We start from the raw sequence: 24,036 nt of genomic DNA on the forward strand, positions 1-24,036 counted from the left end.
GCCAAAGCACTTGATAACCATGGAAGAGGTGGGTCATCTGTGCTGTCCAGTGCAGATCAGCCACACCTGGCTTAATCAATAAGCTGTGTGTATATGAATTCCTCCACTAAAGCACACTTACTTACACACAGAAACCCAAAAGTGGCTATAGTATAGCTTGGCCTAGAGATAATGCCACTGTATTGATTAAATTTGTTAATTTGTTCTTCATTAGGTTCATCATGACTAATTCAATGCTTATCCTTCATGCTGATGTGAGAAAATACCATAGATAAAATCCAGTTACTGTCATACAGTGTTTGTGCATTCAGCAATGGAATAGTACATATGCCTATAACAAATCAAAAACAGAGCTATCCTTTGCAGAGCTGCTCCTGTCTTAGTCATGAATTTCAATAAGCTTAGACTGAAATAATTCTTCATAGTATTGCAGTATTGAGTTGGATGTAGTAGATAACAGCCAACTTTGTCAGTTGCAAGGCCTAAGAAAGAATTTGGGCCACCATAAATGGAATGTAGATTTAGAGATAGTACTCGTATTACACAAGTGGGTGTTCTGTCTGCAATTTCAACCCCAGGGATACTGCCTGCCAGCTGAGATCTGTGAGCCCTTTCTTCCCGTGAAGCTCCCCCCCCCCGCAATCTAGCCTCCCTTCTGTCCTCCTCCCCCCAGTGATTCCATTTATTCCCACCTTTACATTGCCCTCACCTGCAGTCACTACAATGTCACACTTCCATCTCTCTGCTACTCTCCTTGCCCACTGCTCAAAGTGGCTCCCTCCTTCCCCCCTTAACTTCAGCTCAACATGCATGTGCATTGTTTTGGGTTGTTTCATACTTGGATGCAGTGTCTTTGCATCTATAGACTTTGCTAATCTGAACTGGGCTTTTAAACCCCTCTTTTTAATTTTTAAAGTTTTCATTTTTTTTGCAAACCTGAATTTTTTCCAGAGTTGCAGAAACAACCCCCATATCTGTACATGGCCTCACTGTGCAGAGCAGCTACACACTCTGGGGTCACATTCAGAATTAGGTGGGATTCTTCTGATTGTTCAGTCAATACCCCACCCACAGCCAGCTTTGATTATTCAACTCATTAGTTTAACACTCACACACTCTGGCTTGCTGAAGGACAGCCTGTTTTTTGCAGGACTGTTCAGTGGTGGTGGTGGTGGTGGTGGTGGTGGTGGTGGTGGTGTGTGTGTGTGTGTTCCCCAAGTGTAGGCATTATTGCAATTACTGTTCCTTTGTTACATACAAAAGAACATGCTAATAATTGTTCTGTGTGATCACAGTAAGATAGCATTGATAAAATAGAGTAAAGTAGCATAAACTACAGGGTTATTATTGTTTGCGCTTCCTATCCCATACCTGAGTTTCTATGAGAGGAATCAGCAGATGATCTTTTAGCACTGACAAAATTCTGTAAGGTGGAGATAACTGGAGCAAATGTAGGGTGAAAGTGACCATGAATGGTGTGTTGGCCTATCTGAAAATCAGAGGTAAAAATGGTAAGGCAGAAGGAAGAAAGTAAAAGATTTTACAGCACACTGATTTGAGCACCATCCAAATGAATACAGAGGTAAACAACATAATGATGTTACTGTGTGAATGGATGTACAAATGCTTGCACAGTGAAGTTAAAACATAGGTGGTTTCCGCATGGGCCAAAAACAGCGGTGTGAAAACAGTGTAAAATGGTTTAAAATGGTGTAAAAGGGTTTATACCATTTTCACACTTTTTTCACACCGCTGTTTTTAGCCCATGCGGAATCCACCATAGCTTATAGTGAATTTTTCTACGCTAACACTTCAGTCTATGTAAAAGGTCAGATAAGTTCCAGTATTACAGATTCTTCCCAGAATATTTATCATTGCAGTGAAAATGGACAAACTCCCACCCCGAAATATTTGTGCAGCTCAGACTTGGAAATTTGGATTTTAAAGGGATTACTATTTTTTCAAGTGACTGTGCCTTAATAGCCATCACCTATTATCAAAGACATAACATTTCTATAAATTTTGAAGCCATGAAAAGAAAACCCTATTTCATCTCCTTAAAAAAAGAAAGAAAGTAAAAATGGGGTGTGGGGGAAGGAAGATATGCAATATATACTTTCGATCACAGCAAAACTTATTATACTGCTTTAATAACATATTAGCATATAATTAGCATATAAAATTATACTATTTGGCATATTCATACAATTTCAAAATAAAATGTGTTACAGCGTAATAGTAAGCAGAGCTGCACCCTTCTAAGCTCACTGACTTCAATGGACTTCAACGACTGTTCTTATGCTGAGGAATGCTTTGTTAACTTTTCATAAGGAAAATTGCAGATATACCAATATGAAAGAGAGAAAACTGCAAAATGCTGCAGCCTGTGCTTTCTGAGCACATGTATCTCAATTTTTATCACTTGAGAAGTAGGAAAAATAAAAGTTAAAATTCAAAAACAGATTTGGGTAATGAACAAAAAAAGGTGTATTATTTGGAGACACAATTTAATATAGTCACAGAAGGATTACCGGCATATTTTATACTTCATAACTCTGAAAACATTAAACTCTTCAATAATGTACTGTCATACACATTACAGTATATTAACTGTTGTCAAATTTATTCACAGATAAACAATAAACATATTTTAAAATATATTGTTTCTGTCTACACAAGAATTATCTAATTTTTTAAATTGCCTTACATAAACTTGGGCAGCCATTTCCAAAAGAAAATAAGATGTTCCCACGGGACATTACTTCTACAACAGGGGTCTGCAACCTGCGGCTCTCCAGATATTCATGGACTACAAATCCCATCAGCCATGCTGGCAGGGGCTGATGGGATTTGTAGTCCATGAATATCTGGAGATCCGCAGGTTGCAGACCCCTGTTCTAGAATCAGTGGACAAGTAAAAATGAAGTATGATAATGAGGGATCCCAAGAAAACACTCATTACTTGCTTGAAAAACTACTGATTATATCATTAAACAGGAGCAATATTACTATGTAGGAGCGTCTTGTTTTCTTTTGCAAATGGATACCCAAATATGTGCACAGATCAAGTTCAAAGAGACTGGCAATGCAATCCTATGCAGAGATACTTCAGTCTACGCCCTTTGATAGTTATGAATAATGAAGTAACTCTGCACAGGATTGCACTGTGGGTGGAAATACACATAGATAGAAAACACAGTTCTGATTTGCCTGCTGATTGGATAAAGCTGAAATGTGTCTTACACACTTCCATCTCATCTTTGTTAAACCTCAGCAAAATTTTATCAATAGAAATAGTAAAGTGATAGAAATCCTATTTTTCTACACAGGGAGAGTATTCCCCCAAATTTCACTCATACGTACCTAAAGATTTAGCTGCCAAGCTACAGCTGAGCATACCTTGCATCTGAAAAAAACAACCCCTTTGCTTGCTAAATAGATTTTCAGGACACAGAGTACTAATGAAATTTCTACAGAATCTAGATTAGTGCTCCTTGGGGTGTATGGAGAATTCATTAGCAGCTCCTCTCTGTTCTCTAGAGTACGCTTCATACTAATAGGGAACAAGGCAAAGAAATAATATGCCTAGGGACCAAGCGAGGCACAGTTCAATAGTTCAGAAGAAGCAAAATATTTAACATGCTTCAGAACTTCACACATGACACAGTAGCAAAAGAGCACGGAGACTACATGAAAATAAGAATTCCTGAGAAATGGTTGTGCTAAAGCATTCATGCCTTCCCATCAAATCACAGTGATTACTAGGCTGGTTTTGAAAGCAGAATATATTATACTCCTCCCTTTATCATTGTCATACATTGTTATATAATGCCTGGGAACATTACTGCTGGCTGTTCTGGAATGGTGGGTCCCCACAAACCAAACAGTAACATTTCTCACTGGCTGGGAAAGTATGATAGGGCATATGTGGTTTGTCATAGTATCTAGGGGCTGGGAAGCTCTTGGGGTGGTAACGACCTGCCCCAGGTCATGTGAGTGGAAAGCCAATGAAAGGACTGTGCCTCTTGCTAAAAGGGAAGCTCTTGTAAGAGACTGGAAACCTTGATAGGGCATATGTGGTTTGTCATAGTATCTAGGGGCTGGGAAGCTCTTGGGGTGGTAGCGACCTGCCCCAGGTCATGTGAGTAGAAAGCCAATAAAAGGAATCCAAGAATGCAAAAAAAAACCAAAAACCACACCGTTCCTCTTAATCTCAGGTGAAAATGGAGATGGGGCTGTGACAGTGGAGCATAGTCCAGATAATCTTCTATACAATATTGTTGACTTGTCTACAGAAATCATTTTATTGCTGTAAAATGTATTATCTACTTTGAAAACTTCAAAGGAGATAAAATGTGAGATATAAATACAAAAATCAGATTGCTTACGCAATTGTTATTTTCACAAATACTTCAAGAAAAATGAAGTACATGACAAAATAACTACTAAATTCTAAGAATATACATATATTTCATAGATAGGATTCCAAGTCCCCTTTTGTGCCAATAAAGTGAACACGTTTTCCAATAGTCAAAATTATTATTTTGGCTAGCAATAAAAGTACACTTGTATGTTAGATTTGAAAGCCTTTTCCCTGCAGCCATTGTGTACAAAGTAAATACATCAAAAGCAAACTTTATCTCATCAATTTCCCAGTTCTTTCATACCACCATTTGCCACTAACCTGGCTACTTTGACATGTTTTCCGGGATGACAGCCAAGACCCAGCTCTAAGTCGTCCAATCTCTAGCCGCACAAGCCCTTGAGCACACTTAAGAGATGGAAGAAATACACCAGGCAGTTCTTAGGTCCCTCTTGGAAAGTATTCATTTATCAGGCACACCTCACCCACACAGCAAATTTTTACCCTTGTCATTTTATAATAAATAACTCTTAACTATTTGAACAGGAGACCACATGATTAAATAATCCATTTTCTACTTCTGGACCCCAACACTATAATTAGTTTACCTTCAGTCTGAACGGCTAATGTTCTCTGCGCAGAGAGATCTTCAATGTACGGAAGCATCCAGCACCACTAAATTTCAAAGTCCCTCTAAGACTGCCCTTTTAATAACACACATAATGGCTTCAAATCACAAAAGTAAAACATGTTTTCCCCCCTTAGGACATTTGTTTTAAGAGACAGGGCTAGCCCAGGGGTAGGGGACCTGCGGCTCTCCAGATGTTCAGGAACTACAATTCCCATCAGCCCCTGCCAGCATGGCCAATTAGTCTGATGGGAATTGTAGTTCCTGAACATCTGGAGAGCCGCAGGTTCCCTACCCCTGGGCTAGACCCAGCAATCCGTCAGTGGGAGGCACTGATACTCATGGCTTTTTTCCGGTTGCTCTCCTCCTTGCAATCCTTATTCCTGGGTATGCAGGACCTATATAGATCAACAGCCATGTGGGTTGGGAGATTGCAAGGGATTAAATTTTCCTTTCTGACTCTTCTGTTAGTGCAGAGGGAGATTTTGCCTCTTTCACCTTACAAACTCCTAATGCATGTGGTTATTAGTCCACTGAGACCCAATGAACCTGTGAATAATTTTTCCCAGGGTCAGCAAGGACTGCTGGGGGAAGGAAATTTGTGAAAGACTGATGATCCTCATGTACACTGGTTCCTAGATCCAATCCTTGGGTTTCAATTCTATGAACACTTGTCTGGGGGTAAATCCAAGTGCACACAGAAGGTCTTCTGAATAAACATGAAAAAGATCCGGGCTGTTAATTTGTAATATTTCACACTGTCCAGTCATGAGGCATCTTCCCTTCTTTATTTGAACAACAATTAAATTATTGAAATCTTGCTTGATGAATGAGAACGTTTCCTCAGCATCTCCATAGTAGGTGTTAGTTTGTGGGGGAGGGGATGGATCTCAAACATCCCCCCCGCCCAATCTTTACCTTAGTAAGGTACCAGCACTTCTACTGCTTTGGTGTCAAATACAATTGTTGGATTGGCATACAACATTGTTTGGATTTATTTATTTATTTATTTATTTCTCAGTCTTATAGACCGCCCAACCCCCGAAGGGCTCTGGGCGGTGAACAACATAAAATAACAGTTACATAATAGACTGTAAATAATTTAAGTTAAAATGCAGCAATTAAGAACGACTAATAAATAGCAATGCCCACGATTAATCCCTGTTAAACTCTCCCAGAAGGGAGAAAGAGTGGAGCCCCACTAGATGGTAATGGGCCCAGAAATGCAGGTAGGAGGCGGGGGCACTTATATCAGAGGCTGGACATCTCCAAAGGCCCCGTGGAACAATCCTTGTTCTTACTGCAGGCCCTGCGGAACTCACCACCAGATCCCGCATGGGCCCGGACAGCTGGAGGAAGAGTGTTCCACCAGAGCAGGGGCCAGGAGCTGTAAAAGTCCTGTGCCCGCGTGGAGAGCCAGCCTACATCATTGAGGGGCCAGGGACTACCTGTAACAAATTGGCCTCCGCATGAACAGTAGAGGCCTAGTAAGGGACATATGGGGTTATCTGCAGTCCTGGAGGTATGGAAGAGTCCCAGGTCACATAAAGCCTTAAAGGTGAAGTACCCATACCTTGAAGATGATCCTGAATTCAACCGAGCCAATGCAGAAGCGGCGAGTATTGGTTGAATATATGATCACCGAAGGCGCCCCACGTGATAATGAGCAGCCGGGCTGCTGCATTTTGGACCAGTTGTAACCTCCGGATCAACCGCAAGGGCAGGTCCCAAGCATAGAGTGAAGTTACAATAGTCCAGCTCTGGAGGTGACCGTTGCATGTGGATCACAGTGGCCAGTGGTCTGTGGCAAAAGGAGAGGAAGGGAACGAGCAGCCGGGCCTGCCGAAGATGGAAAAAAGCAGCAACCCGGGTTATATGGGCCACCTGGGTCTCCATCGAAAGAGGCAGTAATCCAGGTGGACCCGCAGGCTGCGGACTGAGGGGGCCGTAGCCAATGAGGCTCCCTCCCACACCGAAGCGTTGGGGATTCTCACCCTCCCCTACGCACTGACTCAAGCCAGAGGATCTCCGTCTTCGATGGATAAAGTTTTAACCTGCTCTGTTGCAACCAACCAGCAACCGCCTTCCAAAACAGTGCGTGGAGAGCTGCAGAGGCGACTGACCGCTCCCCCCTCCATCAACAGAACGAGCTGAGTATCATCAGCGTACTGATGACAGGAATCAGCCCAAAGTCTCGACTAATTCAGCTGAGCAAAGGGGTCGCGATGTAGCGAATATTAAATAACAGCGGGGACAGTAGCGCTCCCTGAGGCACCCCACAATGAAGTGGGCACCGCCGGGAGGCTCGGTCCCCACACCACACTTGCTGACTCCGATCCCGGAGGAACGAGGCAATCTATTGAAGGACAGTGCCCCGTATCCCGGAAGCGGCCAGGCGGTGGGTCAAAAGGTCGTGGTCGACCATATCAAACGCTGCGGTTAGATCTAACCAGGGGTAGGGAACCTGCGGCTCTCCAGATGTTCAGGAACTACAATTCCCATCAGCCTCTGTCAGCATGGCCAATTGGACATCTGGAGAGCTGCAGGTTCCCTACCCCTGGATCTAACAATACCAACAGCACCGATCCGCCCTGGTCAAGCTGCATACGGAGCGTATCTGTGACGGCGACGATCGGATTCCATGAAGGATTTCTATGGACAGAAGGACACGGACACGGATTCCATGAAGGACACGGATTCCATGAAGGATTTCTATGGACAGAAGGGAGCAGATTTTACCAACTCCACTTTCATGCTACAAACCTCTAACTTCTCCAAGCTTCTACTGGAAGGTTCTCTGTTCCCCAGAAATAGCATTTCAAGGGTAATTTTGGACTACAGGAGGTGGTGGAGAAGTTCAACATCATAGATGGAAATTTCTTATTTCCATGGAAATTCTTGGTGGATTTAACTTGTAAAATGTTTACAGCTGCACTTTAGCACAGCAGAATATATCACAGCTCACCTTGAGAATAGTGGCAACAACCTCTTGTGAAGCATGTCTTACATCCTCCCCACTGACAGACAAGATTTGGTCCCCTTGAATTAGTCTTCCATCAAGGTCTGCAGCTCCTCCTTTGACAATATCAGAGATAAATACTCCACTTCCATTTCTAACAATGCAAGAAACCAATAGCTATTAAACTATCAAAAATGGGTTCTAAATGCAGTTTAAAAACACACAAGATATTCAAAGAAAGTGATAGACTCAAGAAATATAGATGTTTACCTGCTTCAGAGATACAACACATAATACAATAGGTTCTTATTACACTGCAGCCCCCACATCATGATGTTTCTGGAGATAGCATTTCACAAAGCATGAATCTCCACCTGCAGTTTGCAGTTGGGATTAGATCCCTTATGTTCAAATGGCAGGACCACATCAGGAGATTTGGAATACACATTCACTGAAGGGAATCCTGGCTTCCCACATTTGTGGCTTGAAATGAACATTCAGACATAATTTGCTATGCGGAACAATAGTAATAATTATATAGATTACTCTAGTAAACCTCACAGTTGTTCTGTAAGGTAGGTCAATGCTTCTATCCCTATATTCCAGATGAGAATATAGCAATTTGTCCAAGGCGACCTCGTGAGCTTAAAACTGAGATAAAATATGAACCCGAGAAGAGTCATAGATTTCCTCCTACACCTACAGAAGCTCTCAGCTACTAGAACTCTCCTCTGAAATGTGAAATGCTATTTAGAAAGAGAATATGTAATTACAGTATGCCTAATTTGCAGGAAAGAAGCCAAATGCATAGGTCCAATAACTGGTGTAAAATAAGTGGGCCATAAGAGGTGACCTTGTTGAAGGTACGCAGATGTGGGTCTGGACAGTGCCTGGCTGGGAGACACCCCCCAGGGACAGAGGGAGAAGAAACTTGGCTCCTGCTCTTGTTTTTGCTCAGCACCACTGGAATTGCTGGCTGCAAGAGGTGTTTGCACTATTTGTTCTTTGCAGGAGTGGGCCCTGCAAAGCTCTGCAACTAACACTTGGCCTTACAATTCAGTTGTTGCTGGGATTATATAGCAGGAGCTGCCTGTGGTGGGGCACCACCAAGAGGTAGATACACAAAGGTGTTGGCCCTTGGGAGTAGCCAGTTTGAAAAAGAACGAGGGTGAAGGCCACCACCTATGGTCCAGTTTCTTAGGGGTGGGAGGGGTTGGACTAGGTGGATTGCTATTTGACTGTTGTTTTTAACATGTTTAGAATTTTTAGGTTTTTGCATGATTTATATAGTGTTTTCCTCTTTTGGAGGGAGAATAATGCACATAGACAGGATGATGGGGAGGGGACGGGCACAGAGGGCTACCATTACTGAGGTGAAGGGTAGGGAAAGATACTAGAGTTGGGAGACAGAGGAGACTTTGTAAATGTTCAATTTGTGACTGGCCCAACTCATGCAGCAGAATATATCCTTGATTTAGTCTTTGCCACAGAAAGTGGTAGTGAAGGGCAGTTAATAGGATGGCTGATGATAAGCCTGTTATCATGGATTGACCATTTCTTGGCAAGATTTGCCCTTGCAGTGATAATCATCCCCCCCTCAGAGGAAGAAGACCTATTGAGATGGTCTGCCCTCAGAGACATATGGAACTTGAGAGGTTCCTGGATGCTTTGGGGGATTTTCTGGCTGGCATGGACCTCATGTTGAGGCCTTGGTTTCTCTCTGGAATGGTGAGATGAACAGGGCCCTCAACACAATCACTCCCAAGTGCCCTCACCTTACCTGTAGATCACGTAAAACTCTGTGGTATTCTACAGAGCTCTGGTCTATGAAACAGGAAGGTTGATGGCTAGAATCCCACTGCGAAGCTGACCAAACCTGAGTTAGAGTGCATTATCATGCCTATCAGGTGGTAGCGGTGATGGCAAAAATGATTTTTCTCCACCACCATTGTATCCTCAAGTAGTCATCCAGCAGAACTTTTCTGTATTGTGAACAGCATTGTAAGACAAGGGCAGTGGCCAAATAATTCCTGCTGTGACAACTTTTGTGGGGAAAGTTGCTAAGATCCACAGGGAATTGGATACTACAATAGAGAATGCTCTTGAGGAGGTGTCCAGAGAATCATCTTGTCCAGTTATGTTGGATCAGTTACACTTAATAAGGACTGATGATGTGGACAAGTTCAATTCAGTCCCATTCAAAATGTTATCTTTGACTTACAAAGGCCAAAATGGCTTGGACCCCAGGAATCTAAAGGAATGCCTTCTATCATACTGACCTGCCTGTCCCTAAGATCAGCAGATGAAGCCCTCCTGGTGGTACCTCCACCTTCAGTGGTAAAAGTGGTGGAGACCCAAAATAGGGATTTTTCAGTGGTAGCCCTGAGTCCGCGGAACAATCTTTCTCTAAAGGTGAATCAAGCATCTTCTTTATATGCATTTAGAAAACTAATAAAGACACACCCATTTTCCTTGGTATTTTGGCCAAAGAGATGGTTTCCCCCTTCTGGTAATATGAAATTTTAAATAAGTGTTATGAATTTTTAAATGGGTTTTTATGAATTTTAATGTTTTATGAATTTTGATAGGTTTTATGGATTCAAAATAAGTTTTATTGTTATATATTGCAATTGTTTTTAGGTTTATCAATATTTTATTACTTTTCTTATGTTGTAAACCACCCTGGGACCTTTGGGTATATGGTAGGCTAATATATATATATTAATAAAAAAACAGAAAAGATTCCTAAAAGTAAGGACACCATGAATTAATCTGATCTTGACTGCCAGTGTACACATCCTTACTCTTTTCTATTTCTTTCTTTCTTTACATGTATTTTAGTAGAAGGTATACCCAAAGGTATTACTTATTAATATGTAAGGGTGTGAAAATTGGATGATGAAGAAAGCTGAAAGGAAGAAATGCGGTGTTTCACAGGTAATATGGACTGCCAAAAAGACAAATCAGCGGGTTCTAGATCAAATGAAGCCTGAACGTTCTTCTTTTAACAAATCTGTGCTTAAGTATAATCCTTACCGTTTGCCGACAATGCTTAGCCCTAACCCTCTGCCCATTTTCCTTTGTAGCTCTACATGGAAAATCTCTAAATTCTCTTCATCTTTATAATGAGCTTCATCTCTGTAAACAACCAGTTGCACTTTCTGAGGAGTCTGCCTCAGGGCTGTGATAGCTTCTTCATGACTAGCATTTCTCAAGTCAATGCCATTAACCTGCAGGAAATTAAAATATTATATTCACAGAAATGGTTGCTTATTGGATTTTAATCAGTAAGCTTACAAAACAGAATAATCAATTCATTTATTGTTAATGAGACCAGGTTTGTAGGAAAGCATTTCGCTTAACAAGGCAAGATATTCAAAATTTCATCCATATTTTTACAGTCCCTATGCAGGACCCAGGAACAATAAGAAGACCCATTCTATCTACTGTGCAATGCAATTATAATTATGTCAATGGACCTAAAAAGTAGCCTGAAAAATGCCTTCTAAATTCAGCATTTTTCGGCAACTACTTTTTGGCTCCCTTATATTTTTCAGGGGAAGAGCAATATCTTATAAGTATTTGCAGTGGGGTGGGTGGGTGTATGGCTCTACAGAAGAATCCTAGGTTGGTTCTTGTATATATAACTAGGGCAAAATCCAGTTTATGAAACCTCTCTCTGCCTTCTCAAGGATCCTGAATTTCCATCACATTCAAAGTTTCTTATGAACTTATAGATAAGGAAAAATGCACCCTACAGGTAATAGTGTTATAACTGATGGGGAAAAAAAGAAATAAATAAGGAGGTCAGCTGATGAAGGGAGAGATAAAATTTTCCAAAACAACAGTGATTTGTGTGTGTGTGTGTACTTGTGTTCAGTCCAATACCTATTTATGGACATTAAAGCAACAAGAGACACTTCTTTAGCAATGTGTAGTATAAATGAGATTTCCCTACATTTTGTCACCAAAGAACAGTCTCGTTAACTTGATTATAGTTTGATGAACCAACAGTGCAGTGATACTCCAGTTTCAGTTCATTGAAATCAGTGGTTTTAAACTGGAGTAACTGAGCATAAAATTGCACTGTAAGGGTTTTAATTTCTGTGACTATATGAATATTCAGATGTAAATTAAGAACCCTTCATTTGTATCTAGACATCACATCTAAATCTTAAAAGAATATTTTGCAGTGGAAGCTACAAGAAAATTATTTTATATACTCCAATAGAGGGCACACAAGACTAATCTTGGAGTTTTCTATTATTTGCTCTTAAAATTAATGATAAAACATAGTTGTTTAATAAATGGAGACAAGACATAATTATATAATTTTCCTGACAAAATAAAAATTTGCTTTTGTTAAAAAATTTTTAAAATCTTGAAACATATATTGTACTGTAATTCCTGGAGGATTTAGGGTTACCATTCATATCAATCTTTCCCAACACTTTTTGCAGGTGTAAGAAGCCTCTTAATTTAGATGAGAATACAAAATACCCATTTTTAAACATACCATATAGCACTGGATAAAACAATTTTGGAGAATATGGCCCTCAAACAGTAGGTAGGTCACTAGCATGTAAACATTTTGGGATGTATAAAAATTCAGTATTATGGGGCGTATGGGACATGGATGTAGGTTTCCTTTAAATCTGAGTGTATAATCAAGTCTTGCTACACCCTTGGGGATTTACATCTTAAAATGTGTTCATAAATTTGTTAATGTATATTCTCCAGGGTTTTTATTCCTCTCCTGAATTTTATATCTCTAACGCTTATGATTTACCATTCCTGAATAAGCCAGCAATTTAGGAAAGTCTCTTCTCCTTCCTTCGTGACACAAAACAGTTTCCCCCTCTTGCATTTAAATTCAATGATAAAAATGCTCAACAAAAATAAAAGTTTCAACAACAGTAAAGGAACAGTAACCATTTGTTCTTTACTTTCTCCTGGCACAGACTATAATGTTCCCCTGGGTGGATTTAATGGGTAGCATCAGCACCGAATACTTCAAAAGTGAGGGTCTGTGCAGAATGTTAAGAAAGATTTCATACACTTTCTCTGTGTAAAAAAACCCAAAGCCTTCACATTTCTTCACAGGATTGTTTCCCACAACAATTACCATGACCAGAAAGTGCATAATAAATTGATCAAACTTGAGGAAGGTTGAGAACCTTCCACACTGGGAAAGGGTTGTGCATCTGTCATAAAATCTCACTGAATTGTTCTGGGAGAGACACTCATGTGGCTGGACTCAACCTGTTTTGGAAGGCTGAAGAAACCTGTGATTTGTCGATCTTTGATAGGGGATTCATTTTCTTCTGGGCTTGCAGCTCAATGTCTGGTTTCAGCTTGGAGTTCCTACAGAAAAAGCTCTGGGGTGGGCAACCTATCCTTACCAGACCGCTCTTTAGGGTTGCCAAGCTCCAAGTGGTTAACCATCCAAAAAGTACCTATATAAGCTGGCTCTCCAGGATAGAGACTCTGGCCTATTTCTCTGCTCTGGTATCAATACTTTCTATAGCTAAGCAAAACAGGATTTTTATAGCCTTTTTGGGAAAGGATTTCTTTGAAAAACTGCAAGATAACGAGCCATTGTGAAGGTATACAAAGTAATTCAACAACTGGGGAATGAAAGCCCATGTGGATATTGTTTAATGTTAATTGTGTTGTGAGCCCTTTGTATAGGAATTATTTTGTTTATGTTTCTTTGAAATAAGCCTGTGTAGATATTGCTTACATTGTACAGTATGAAAGCTTATTTGTAATTGTTTAAGTATATGTATATTGACATTGGTATATTATTACCAATAGAGACATTGGTATATTAATACAATTAGCCATATAGATGCTTTTTGAATGGTTAATTCTTGAGCAACCTACCCCACTCGCATTATGGTTGAACCTCCAAGTAATAGCTGGAGATCTGCCACTATTACAACTGATCTCCAAGCGACAGAAATCAGCTCACTTGGAAAAAATGGTCATTTTGGGAAGTGGATGCTATGGCACTATATCCCATTGAAGTCCCTCCCCGCTCCAAACTCCCACTCCTCAGCCTCCCCCCCCCCCCCCCAAATTTCCAGGTGTTTTCCAACCTGGAGGTGGCAACCTTATCTCTCTTACTGATCCAACCTCTAAAGAACAAGTTTAGTGTCTGCAGCACTTCCTAGTTTGTTCTTGCTGTTTTCTTACAAAAGGATCATCATGTGATTAATATGACCTAGAGGACTTGCTAACTCCTAAATCCTATAAGAACTAGTGGAGATAAAGTGAGAATCTATATTTTTGACTGTAATTCAAGAGGGCAGGGGCTTCCAGCAATAAGCACTTTCACAGAAGCTGATCCATCAGGCCACTCAATCTCTCCAGGCTCAGGAGCCAGAGCACCAACTTCCCTTATTTTCCCATCAGCAGGCAAGTCTTCCCAATATGCTTTCTATACTAGAGAGTCAGAGCAATGTAGTGGTTAAGAGCAGGTGGCCTCTAATCTGGAGAACCAGGTTCGATTCCCCATTCCTCCACATGAGTGGTGGAGTCTTATCTGATAAACCAGATTTGTTTCCCCACTCTTACATTCCTGCTGGGTGACCTTGAGCTAGTCACAATTCTTTGGAACTCTCTCAGCCCCACCTAACTCACAAAGTGTCTGTTGTGGGGAGAGGATGGGAAAGGAGTCTGTAAGCCACCTTGAGTCTTCTTACAGGAGAGAAAGGGGAGTATGAATCCAAACTCTTCTTCTATTTCCTAGGGCAGGGAAAGGGAGGGCAGAAAGCTGATATTTTCCTTTTGAACTTTCCTAAGTCTTGAACAGGAACTCTTTAGCACGAAGTGATTCTAACCAACACCATCAAACCTGCTGTAAAGCCTACACTAATTCCAGTTTCTGTAGTTTGGACAGAATGGGAACCAAGGTTCATTGAAGACTCCATTATATGTAGACTGTGATAATTAAGTAAATATCTGACATCATGCAAAAATGCCCAGAGTGAGTGGTCTACCTGCAAAATGGGTACGTACGTGTAAGCATGAATTATAAACAGACAGGAGAGTTCATCATGATCACAGTCTAGACACAACAAGCCTCCAGTTATAGCACTTGTCATTGAAATTTGGATTTAAATCACTCCCATGGCCTACCCCCCAGAAGATGGCATTTTGTTTTCCTTTGAATGCACAACTTGAACTGTGTTTGCCTCAGGTAAGAAAATTTAATGAGGCTCAAATGAATGTGGTGCTGTATTCCAGCTTCCTCAGATCAGTTCAAATGACCACAAACTGCACAGGTCAGATAAACATGTTTTCTAAATAAAAATTCTTCAGGTTTCATGAATAATTCCACATTATTAATTACATTTTATAAATATACCATTAAGCTAGTAGAACAGCAACAAAAGTACCCATGCTGTGGAACAGCAAAAGTAACTTCCAAACAGTTCTCAATATTTTCCTAACCTTCTTTCTTACAGCCCATAATAATTGTGCGGGGATTTTTTGTTCATTTCCCATCAAGACATTTGTAACTGCTCTGAGACCACAGTGGTTTGGTACCATTTCTGTTATTGTTACCACACTTCCCCCTCCCTTAACCATTCTTTATCTAACAGCCAAAAGAAAGCACTTGCAAATCAACAAAGCTTATAAAAAGCTTATGCCAACATAGTTAATTCTGGAGGGTGGTTTCAGAGAATGGCTTAAGAAGTGAACATATTTAAGATTTTAATTGACTAGAAATAATAATCAGTTCTTAAATTAAAATATTGTAACTAAATTATTGTAAACCAATGACAAACTAAAACATAAGTGTTGAATGGAAGATGAAGTTAATAAAGTGTTGAATGGAAGATGAATAAAGATTAGCCTTACCTCAAGAATTTGGTCACCAGCCCAAAGTCGACCATCTCTAGCAGCTGCTCCTTCATCATAAACTTCATGGATAACAATAGCATCCTAGTGGAGCAAAGTAACTCTATATTAATGCTTACAAATTAGAACATATTCCGAATTATAATGTTTTTTCACCAATACTTTTCTTGTTCAAGCTACTGAATGCAATAAATATTAAAATTACTATGAAAGAGAAGGGCAGTATAAAGTGTACCACACAGTTTTGCAGAAAGTACAGTAGAGTTCTGCTAAGGCCTCAGGCAGCAAAAATACCACTTTCCAATGCTACAATATAGACCACCATTTCATGGCTTCCCCCCACTGTCTAAAAGTAATCCTATGCTAATATTATTGCCAGAAACATCTACTCATAATATTCTCAGACATCAGTTATGCATGAACTCTTGGTCAACTTTCATGTTAATCATGTTTAACTTTTATTATATAATGTAGAAGCAGAATGTTACAGGATAATAACTATTGTAAAGGCCACAGGGATATTCAACATTAATTAGGAAACTGATGCCTTGTTCTGAGTGCAATTCAATCCCCCAGAAAACATTAAAACCAGAAGTGTACTGGTTTTATAACTGAGGTTTTAAAATATAGGCAACAGCAGACGTTGCCCTAGGGCAGTGATGGTGAACCTTTTTGAGACTGAGTGCCCAAATTGCAACCCAAAACCCACTTATTTATCACAGAGTGCCAACACGGCAATTTTACCTGAATACTGAGGTTTTAGTTTAGAAAAAACAGTTGGGTCCGAGGCACGCAATACTCAGGAGTAAGCTTGATGAAGCAACCGTGCAACACTTCAAATGGGTGAATCACGATCCTAGGACCGTTTACTCAGAAGCAAGCCCCATTGGCAGCAACCGAGCTTACTCCCAGGTAAAGGATCATGCCCAGGCCAGCCTAGATGTGTGTGTGTGTGTGGGGGGGTGATTTTCCACCGCCCTCCCACATGATGAACTCTGTGCACGAGTGCCCACAAAGAGGCCTCTGAGTGCCACCTCTGGCACCCGTGCCATAGGTTCGCCACCACTGCCCTAGGGAAAGTTTCAGATATATACATATTGCCGGGAAAAAGTGTGTGTCTGTGGGTAGTGGTAGTGGTGGTGTGTGTGTGAGTGTGTGGGGGGGGAGAGAACAGCATATGCTATCATAACATCCATGATATAATTTACTTGGAAATAAAATGCCAAGTGCACCCATGGATTGCTTCTTAACTAGACTTCCTAATTATTTGCTATATAAAACTGAGAGGGATTGCAAATACTCTAAGCCTAGCTGTACTGAGTTGACTGTGCTGTGCTCACTATGTCATGCTACACTGGCCTCACATACCTGCGCCATGTGATGCTGGCCCAGACACATAGTGCCCACAGGGACATCTGGGGACAATTGTCCCCAGGCAGGCCCTTGTTGAGTCATGTGGTGGGTGGAAAATTGCCCCTCACACTTCCTGCCTGCCTGGGCCTGCCTTGGCGCTACGTGTTCAGTGTGCAGCACCCAAACAGGCCCTTGAGATTGGGCCAGCTCTGGTGTGTGTACTCTGTAGCTGTTGCCTACAGGAGTGCAGGGGAGACAGAAGGGTCGAGCCACAGTGTGTACAGAGGCAGCACATATCGTCCTGTGCAGTTTCTCCTGGAGAATGCATGAGCAAAGCCACCTCTGAACAGAGCCCTGGAGACAGTGAGTGGAGACTGAGTCCAGTGAAGAGCAACTCAGGTAAGCAGGCCGGCCAGCCAGCCACCAGGGGGGAAGGGGCTGGCCTGGCTTGGCTTCGGGGGGGGGTGTCCCGTTGCCAGGCTGGGAGACACCAGGCGACTGGACCACATGGACCTGCTGCTGGGACCCAGGCAGGGGGTGGGGTGGGGGCGTTTGGGAGATGAAGTGGGGAGGGGGGTGGCCTGGGTGGAAGTGGCTAGCCTGGCTTCCCCGCCTCTGGGCTGCTCTGGCTCTGTTTTGGACTCAGAAGGGGATCAGGCGACCAAGAGAAATCCTCACTAAATGCTGCACTCTAGGGCAGACATCAGTGGAACCAACCTGATCGCATGCTCGGAAGTAAGTCCCATTGAGTTCTGTGAGGCTTACTCCTGAGGAAGCCTTCCTAGGATTTCAGCCTGCAAGAGCTCAAGCTACTGCTGGATCGACCTTGACTAAAGGAGCTTTCACACAACCTTTTCTTTTGCTTCTTGAGATCCACTCACCAAACCAAGGAAGGAGTGAATGGATCTGTCCTTCCTGCTATTCACTGTGCAGCCCTGCAGGAATTGGGGGTTACTTCTGAGTATGCCCACCTAGGACTGGGAAGTCAGTCAGAGTGCTTTAACTATGGAAATGAGTTTGGGGGAGCGGCAGTGACGTAGGTATAGATTTTTATGGGGTGGGTTTGATGACTGAGGGCTTTCCGGCTGTTCCATTCCATACACTGTTTCAAGCAAGCCGGACATGTAATGGGTGGGGTTTGAACCTGAGACACCCCCCCCCCCCACCTACATCCCCGGCCCAGAGCCGGCGGGGGAGCAGCACAGAGGGCCAGCCTCCCCTTGCCAGGGATCCACACCTAAAATGATTCTATTCCCCACCTCCAAGAATGTGGCCCCTCTCAGTGAGTAGGTTGTCCCCCCAAAGAATGGGGCTGGCCAGTTCTCCACACCTAGAAATTGTCCCCCACTCCTGGCAAATGAAGAAAAGGATCTTTCTGGAGAGTCTCTCACTAAAGAGTGCGTTCCCCTACCAAATTTCGACTGAACATCACTGCTGATCTACCCTCCCCAATTGCCTCCCCATTAAATTATGGATATCCCCGATTGTCATTAACCACCCCATAAAACAACAAAGGCATTATGTTTGAAAACCCTTTTCTGGATGAGGGATTAAGAGAACACAACACTATGCATCTCCAGGATCCTATTCCGAGTAATTGCGGGGGGGGGGGGATCCACACATAGAACATTCCTTTTCCTTCTGTCTGAAACAGAAGGGAAGAATGAAGTAAGAACTCCATCACAGCACACATCTACATGCATCTGGTGCATTTTTCTTCCACTCTCCCTTCAAGAACCTCAGGGTTTTTCCCTTTTTCTGCTTTTTATCATCTGTGAGTTAGGAAAGGCCAAGGGAGACTTATAGGCAGACAGCATCTCTTAATGCCAACTGTGTGGTTGAAGTGGATTGGGGATTGTTCAGCAGTGGTGCAAATGTGATTTGGGCCTCTGAAAACCTCCTCCCTTGGAGGCCCTTGAGTCATCAATAGTTGAACCATTTTCTAATGGTGCCTTGGGAAGCAGATTCCTTTCTGAAGGGGGTGGCTCCTTGGAAGAGAGACTCATAGGAACAGAGAATTGAAAGGTACCTCCAGGGTCATCTAGTCCAACCCCCTGCACAATGCAAAAATGCACAAATACCTCCCCCTAGTGACCCCTGCTTCATGGCCAGAAGATGGCAATAATCCTTCAGGATGCCTGGGCCAATCTGGCCTAGAGGAAAATGTCTTGCTTACACCAAAGCGGCAAGTACCATTACCTTGAACACATGAGAAAGGGCCACAGGAGCCAAGCACTGACTCGCCCCTTCCCCCTCAGGGTCTGCCTAAGTTCATAGTACCATATGAGTCCTGGCAGCTCACAGTTTTTGCTGCCAATCTTACCCTTCAATCCATAGTGAAAGGAAGGGGGGGTTGTGTGATTTATCTGGTGCCATCAACTTCTCTAGCACTTCACAGAGCACCCTGCACATGCTCAGAAGAGCTGGGAAAGCCTGGAAATGGCCAAGCAACAAGTGGTGACTCACAAGAAGTGGGGGGAGGGGAGATGAAGGCAAGATGAGGTGGATGAAAGGAAACTGTTTTCCTTTGCTGTGGCCTGCCTTGAGAACACCTGTTCTCACAGATACACCTGTGGCATGGCAGGACCTTTTCCCCTCCCCCTCACTACCCTCCCCTCCCCTCTAGGGTGGGTGGGCCATGGCCAGATTATGACCCCCCCTTCCACTCTCCCCCTTCCTCTAGGGTGGGTGGGTCACAAAAGTAACAGCAAGCAAAGTGATTTTTTTCTATAGATTTCTATAACAGCAAAGTGATACATTTTGTTATGATGTTTGGTTTGGAACAAGGTCATGGGGTGCAGGTGGAATTTTTGTTTGGCAGTCCTGGCCCTATCTAAGGAAGAGGTCTTTCAAGATTTGTGAGTTGGGGCATGTTCTATAATGTGATGGTGACTTTGAGATGACCTGGTGCAAAAAATTGTTCTTTGGTGATAGTGGGGGAGAGTGACCTTTGGTCATGGTGGGGGAGGGCGGCCACCCATATGGGAGGGGGGAGTGGGACAAAACTCAGATTTTGCCCTGGGCTCCATTCTGTGCTGGCCCGGTTGTCCCAGGCACAGTTGTGTAATAGCAAGTTCAGTGGTGATTGCTGCTGGGCCTGGCACCAATGAATCCTTCTTCCAAGACCAAAACAGCCATGGAATGGGTCCTCTCCATCCCCTAACTTTTACTGAAAGAAACCAAGGCTTAATGGTTGGTGATACTGCTGTGGTGGCTTAGTAATGGCCATTGAGGTTATTCATTTCTTAAAGGAAGAGAAACTACTTCTGCCATTTTGAAGGGTTTTTTTAAAAAAAGATTTAAGATTTTTCTGCAAACCTGAGGTTTTTCACAGGTTTCAATAAAGATCTCATCTGTTTATGGCTCCAGTCTTCAGAGTTATGCATTGACAGATTTGGCCACATTGAGAATTAGAAACATGGATATACAAATATGAGTGACAGCTTCAACCAGATATACAAAACCACCAATCATTTCAAGTTCCCATCTGACACAAAAACAAACAACTTGGGCCAATTTTTTGGGAAAACAGTTAAATATATAAAAGACACACTTGCAGAACAGTTTATCAGACTGAAAGAGGAAAGATGCCTCTGTAAAAAAAAAATCAAAAGGTACTACCGTATATACTCAAGTATAAGCTGACTTTTTCAGCACATTTTTAATGCTGAAAAAGTCCCCTCGGCTTATAATCGAGTATACAGTAATTCCAAGATGGTGGCCGGAGCTGGGGCTGCTGTGGCAGTAAGCATGTTGCTGCTTTTTTTCTAACTCACCAGAGAGCCGTAAAGACAAGCTGTAAGGACAGGCTGCATTACAACTAGGTTGCGTGTGTGTGTGTTAAAAGAAACCAAGGCATTTCTCTCCTAAGGGTTCTTGGTGTGTTGCATTCTAGATGAGTTTTCATCTAGAATGCAACACACCAATAACCCTTAGGAGAGAAATTCTTCGTACAGTAGTTTACTGCCAAATACTGATGTTGCTAAAGATGAAGATTTTCTTTGGAGCAAAGTTTCGGCTGGCATGGCTATGAATCTTAGAATTATTCTACATTTGGAGGAAAACAGTGGTTCATTTGTGTTCCTAGAGTGCTGGAAAGCTGCTCATCCCTAATGCAAACTCTGTCAAGCAACTCTATCTCATCTTGCTCCTAAATCTTCTGTTTTTAGCTGTTACTGAGTCAAGTTCAAAGGCTTATACTCGAGTCAATAAGTTTCCCAGTTTTTTGTGGTAAAATTAGGTGCCTCGGCTTATATTCGGGTCAGCTTATACTCGAGTATATACGGTAAGTACTAGAGGTCACAAACAAAAATTGTCCTTAACTGCATAAAAACAAATTGTTACTAATCTCAGGTCCCTTCCGCACATGCAAAATAATGCATTTTCAAACCACTTTCACAACTGTTTACAAGTGGATTTTGCCATTCCGCACAGTTTCAAATAGCACTGAAAGCAGTTTGAAAGTGCATTATTCTGCATGTGCGGAATGAACCTCAGTAAATGTAACCATATCTTAACAAGAATTTGCTGCCTTATCAGTACCACTTTTACTGGTCTTTCCAAATATACAGAATTCAGGGTAGTTTCTTTTTACCTTTTGATATCTTTTCTTCTGACCTGTAACATGTGCAATCTTCTAACTATATGGCCAGGTGTTCCTCCCTCCCTCTTATTCTGCTCATTTGTGCAAGTTCTTTCTCTGTTTGCTTTTCACAGCTAATGTTAGCAATGCTGTTCCTTTCACCTAATCTCCAAAAAGTGAAGGGAAGAGGAATACCCATCAAAGAGGGTAGTGGAAAGGAGGCTAGATCTGTACCAGGCCATTCACTAATAAACACAGATTCTGCTTCAAGACTCTATTATGTGCTAGGTAACAGGGATGACAGCCAGAGTCAACCAAACCTGCCTTTTCACACTGAGTAACAGCAGCACAAATTATAGATATGCTATCACTGGTGATTGTATTTTGTGCCTTTCCTTCAACTTCCGCCACCAAAAATGAAACATTAATGTTTTGCCTAAGAACAAGTATTTTTATAAGTTGCTGCAAGCTTGCATTGGTAACTATGAAGTAATGGAATGTGTGCCCTCTAAAGTAATGGCGTAAAGAACTTACAAAATAGCCTTGCAACCTTCTTAAATCATGTGATAAAGGAATAGAATGAATATGAAACACCAACATATGGAGAGAGGATGTTCCAATAAATGACAGAACTCATTTTATGACAGCAAAAAGACAGGCAGTGATAACTATTTAAAGCAGAAGGCTTGCCCTCCAGAAAGTATGTGCTTTGTATAGAGAGGGCCTGAGGTTCAGTCCCTGGTATCTCTGGACAAATAGTTCTCAGAGATCAAGGCTGGGAAAGATTTTTGCTTTGAAGACCCCGGAAAGCTCTGCCAGTCAGTGTTGACAGAACTGGTCAAATGGTTTAACTCAGAATTATACTCTAGTGCCAAATAACACACGCAGAAATGCTTAGAAGGTGATGTAATCCTAACTGCTGGTAGTATGTTTTAATGGAGCTGGAAGCCACACACGTTTTCACCAGTGTTCTTTGGGAAGATCTAAATGTACAAATGGAGTCTCACTTTACATGGTATGGTTGAAGTCCCATCTTAAAAAGCCCACCCCCCCCCACCCCCCGCTTGCCACACATTTCCTGAGGGCTAAAAGATTGCACAAAACTACATCAGCCCCTGCTTGCTATTTCACAGCAGTATGAGGAACTGGAATTGCCAACCTCCAGGTGGAGCCTCATAACTTTCCAGAGATCAGTTCCATTGAAGAAAACTACTGCTTTTGAGGCTACTCAGTGGCATAATATCCTGCAGTCATTCCTCCTGTCCCCAAACCCTGTTTTCCCCAGACTCTACTCCTAAATCTCCAGTAATTTCTTAACCTGGAGTTCACAATCCTGAGGACCAATTTCTAATGACAAAAATAGCTTCTAAATCCACCCAGGAATTCTCATAAGCCCTGTCATAATATTTCCTGAAGTTATATCCAAAACTGGTACCATTTTGAGATCTATGAACTGAAAAATTCTGGTGCGCTAAATTTACTGGAAATAACTGTTAAGGGGGAAAATGTTATGCCATGTCATGTAGTGCATTTTTTCATCTCAAGACAGGAAACCAAAGTGTGAAAACAAAAGAAAACAAGGTTAAAATAAAACCAAAAGGAACTTACAAGTGGTGTGTCTTTTCCTCCTACAATGCTGAGGCCAAGGCCAGATCGCCCCTTAGATATTTCTATAGTCATTTCTTGACCAGGAACTATTGGGCACGTTGCTGGATCCAGTACTACCACAGGAGGTGGAAAGCTGCCTGCAAAGAAAAAAGGTTGTAGACAGTGAAAGCACAAGCACTATGCCTAGGCTGACCAGATGTCCCGCTTTTGGTGGGACAGTCCCGCCTTAAAACAACTTGTCCCACGGGTTTTCTCAAGTGTCCTGGTTTTTGGAAGGCTGCTGCACTGCCTTCTGCGTGCCTTCTGCACTGCCTGCTGCACTGCCTTCTGGAAGGCTGCAGCCTCCCGCGCACGGCCGCAGGAGCACACGGCCTTCTGGGGCGCTCCCGTTTCCCGCCCTGTGACAGGGCGGGAAATGGGAGCGCCCCAGAAAGCAGTGCGCTCCTGCGGCTGCGTGCACATGCGCGAGCGCAGCCACCCGTCCCGGTTCACAAAGGTGACCATCTGGTCACCTTAACTATGCCAGGAAGAAACAAGGCATAAGTTTATGTGTGTATCCTACTCAAATGGAGCAACTGGAGCAACAAAGACAAACAGGCTGGCTCCCTGCAACACAGACAAGAAGAGGAGCAATTAAAAGGAAACATTTATAGATTTTATAAGTTCACGTTGAG

At 42.4% G+C, this 24,036-nt stretch overlaps 1 protein-coding gene across 8 annotated transcripts in view; it reads right to left on the minus strand.

Annotated features, from left to right (window-relative positions):
- PATJ (PATJ crumbs cell polarity complex component) overlaps positions 1-24,036 on the minus strand; it is a 211,710-nt gene that overhangs the window by 21,115 nt on the left and 166,559 nt on the right. For all 8 annotated transcript variants that reach the window (XM_048496111.1, XM_048496109.1, XM_048496108.1 and 5 more), the window contains 6 exons: positions 23,363-23,499; positions 15,820-15,903; positions 10,987-11,180; positions 7,957-8,104; positions 4,685-4,771; positions 1,372-1,489 (listed from right to left, as the gene is read on the minus strand). In XM_048496111.1, coding sequence (XP_048352068.1) covers positions 1,372-1,489; positions 4,685-4,771; positions 7,957-8,104; positions 10,987-11,180; positions 15,820-15,903; positions 23,363-23,499 — 768 coding nt within the window. The remainder of the gene's footprint in view (positions 1-1,371; positions 1,490-4,684; positions 4,772-7,956; positions 8,105-10,986; positions 11,181-15,819; positions 15,904-23,362; positions 23,500-24,036) is intronic.

This window comes from Sphaerodactylus townsendi, linkage group LG05 (genome assembly GCF_021028975.2).
Source record: "Sphaerodactylus townsendi isolate TG3544 linkage group LG05, MPM_Stown_v2.3, whole genome shotgun sequence".
Taxonomy (NCBI): Eukaryota; Metazoa; Chordata; class Lepidosauria; order Squamata; family Sphaerodactylidae; genus Sphaerodactylus; species Sphaerodactylus townsendi.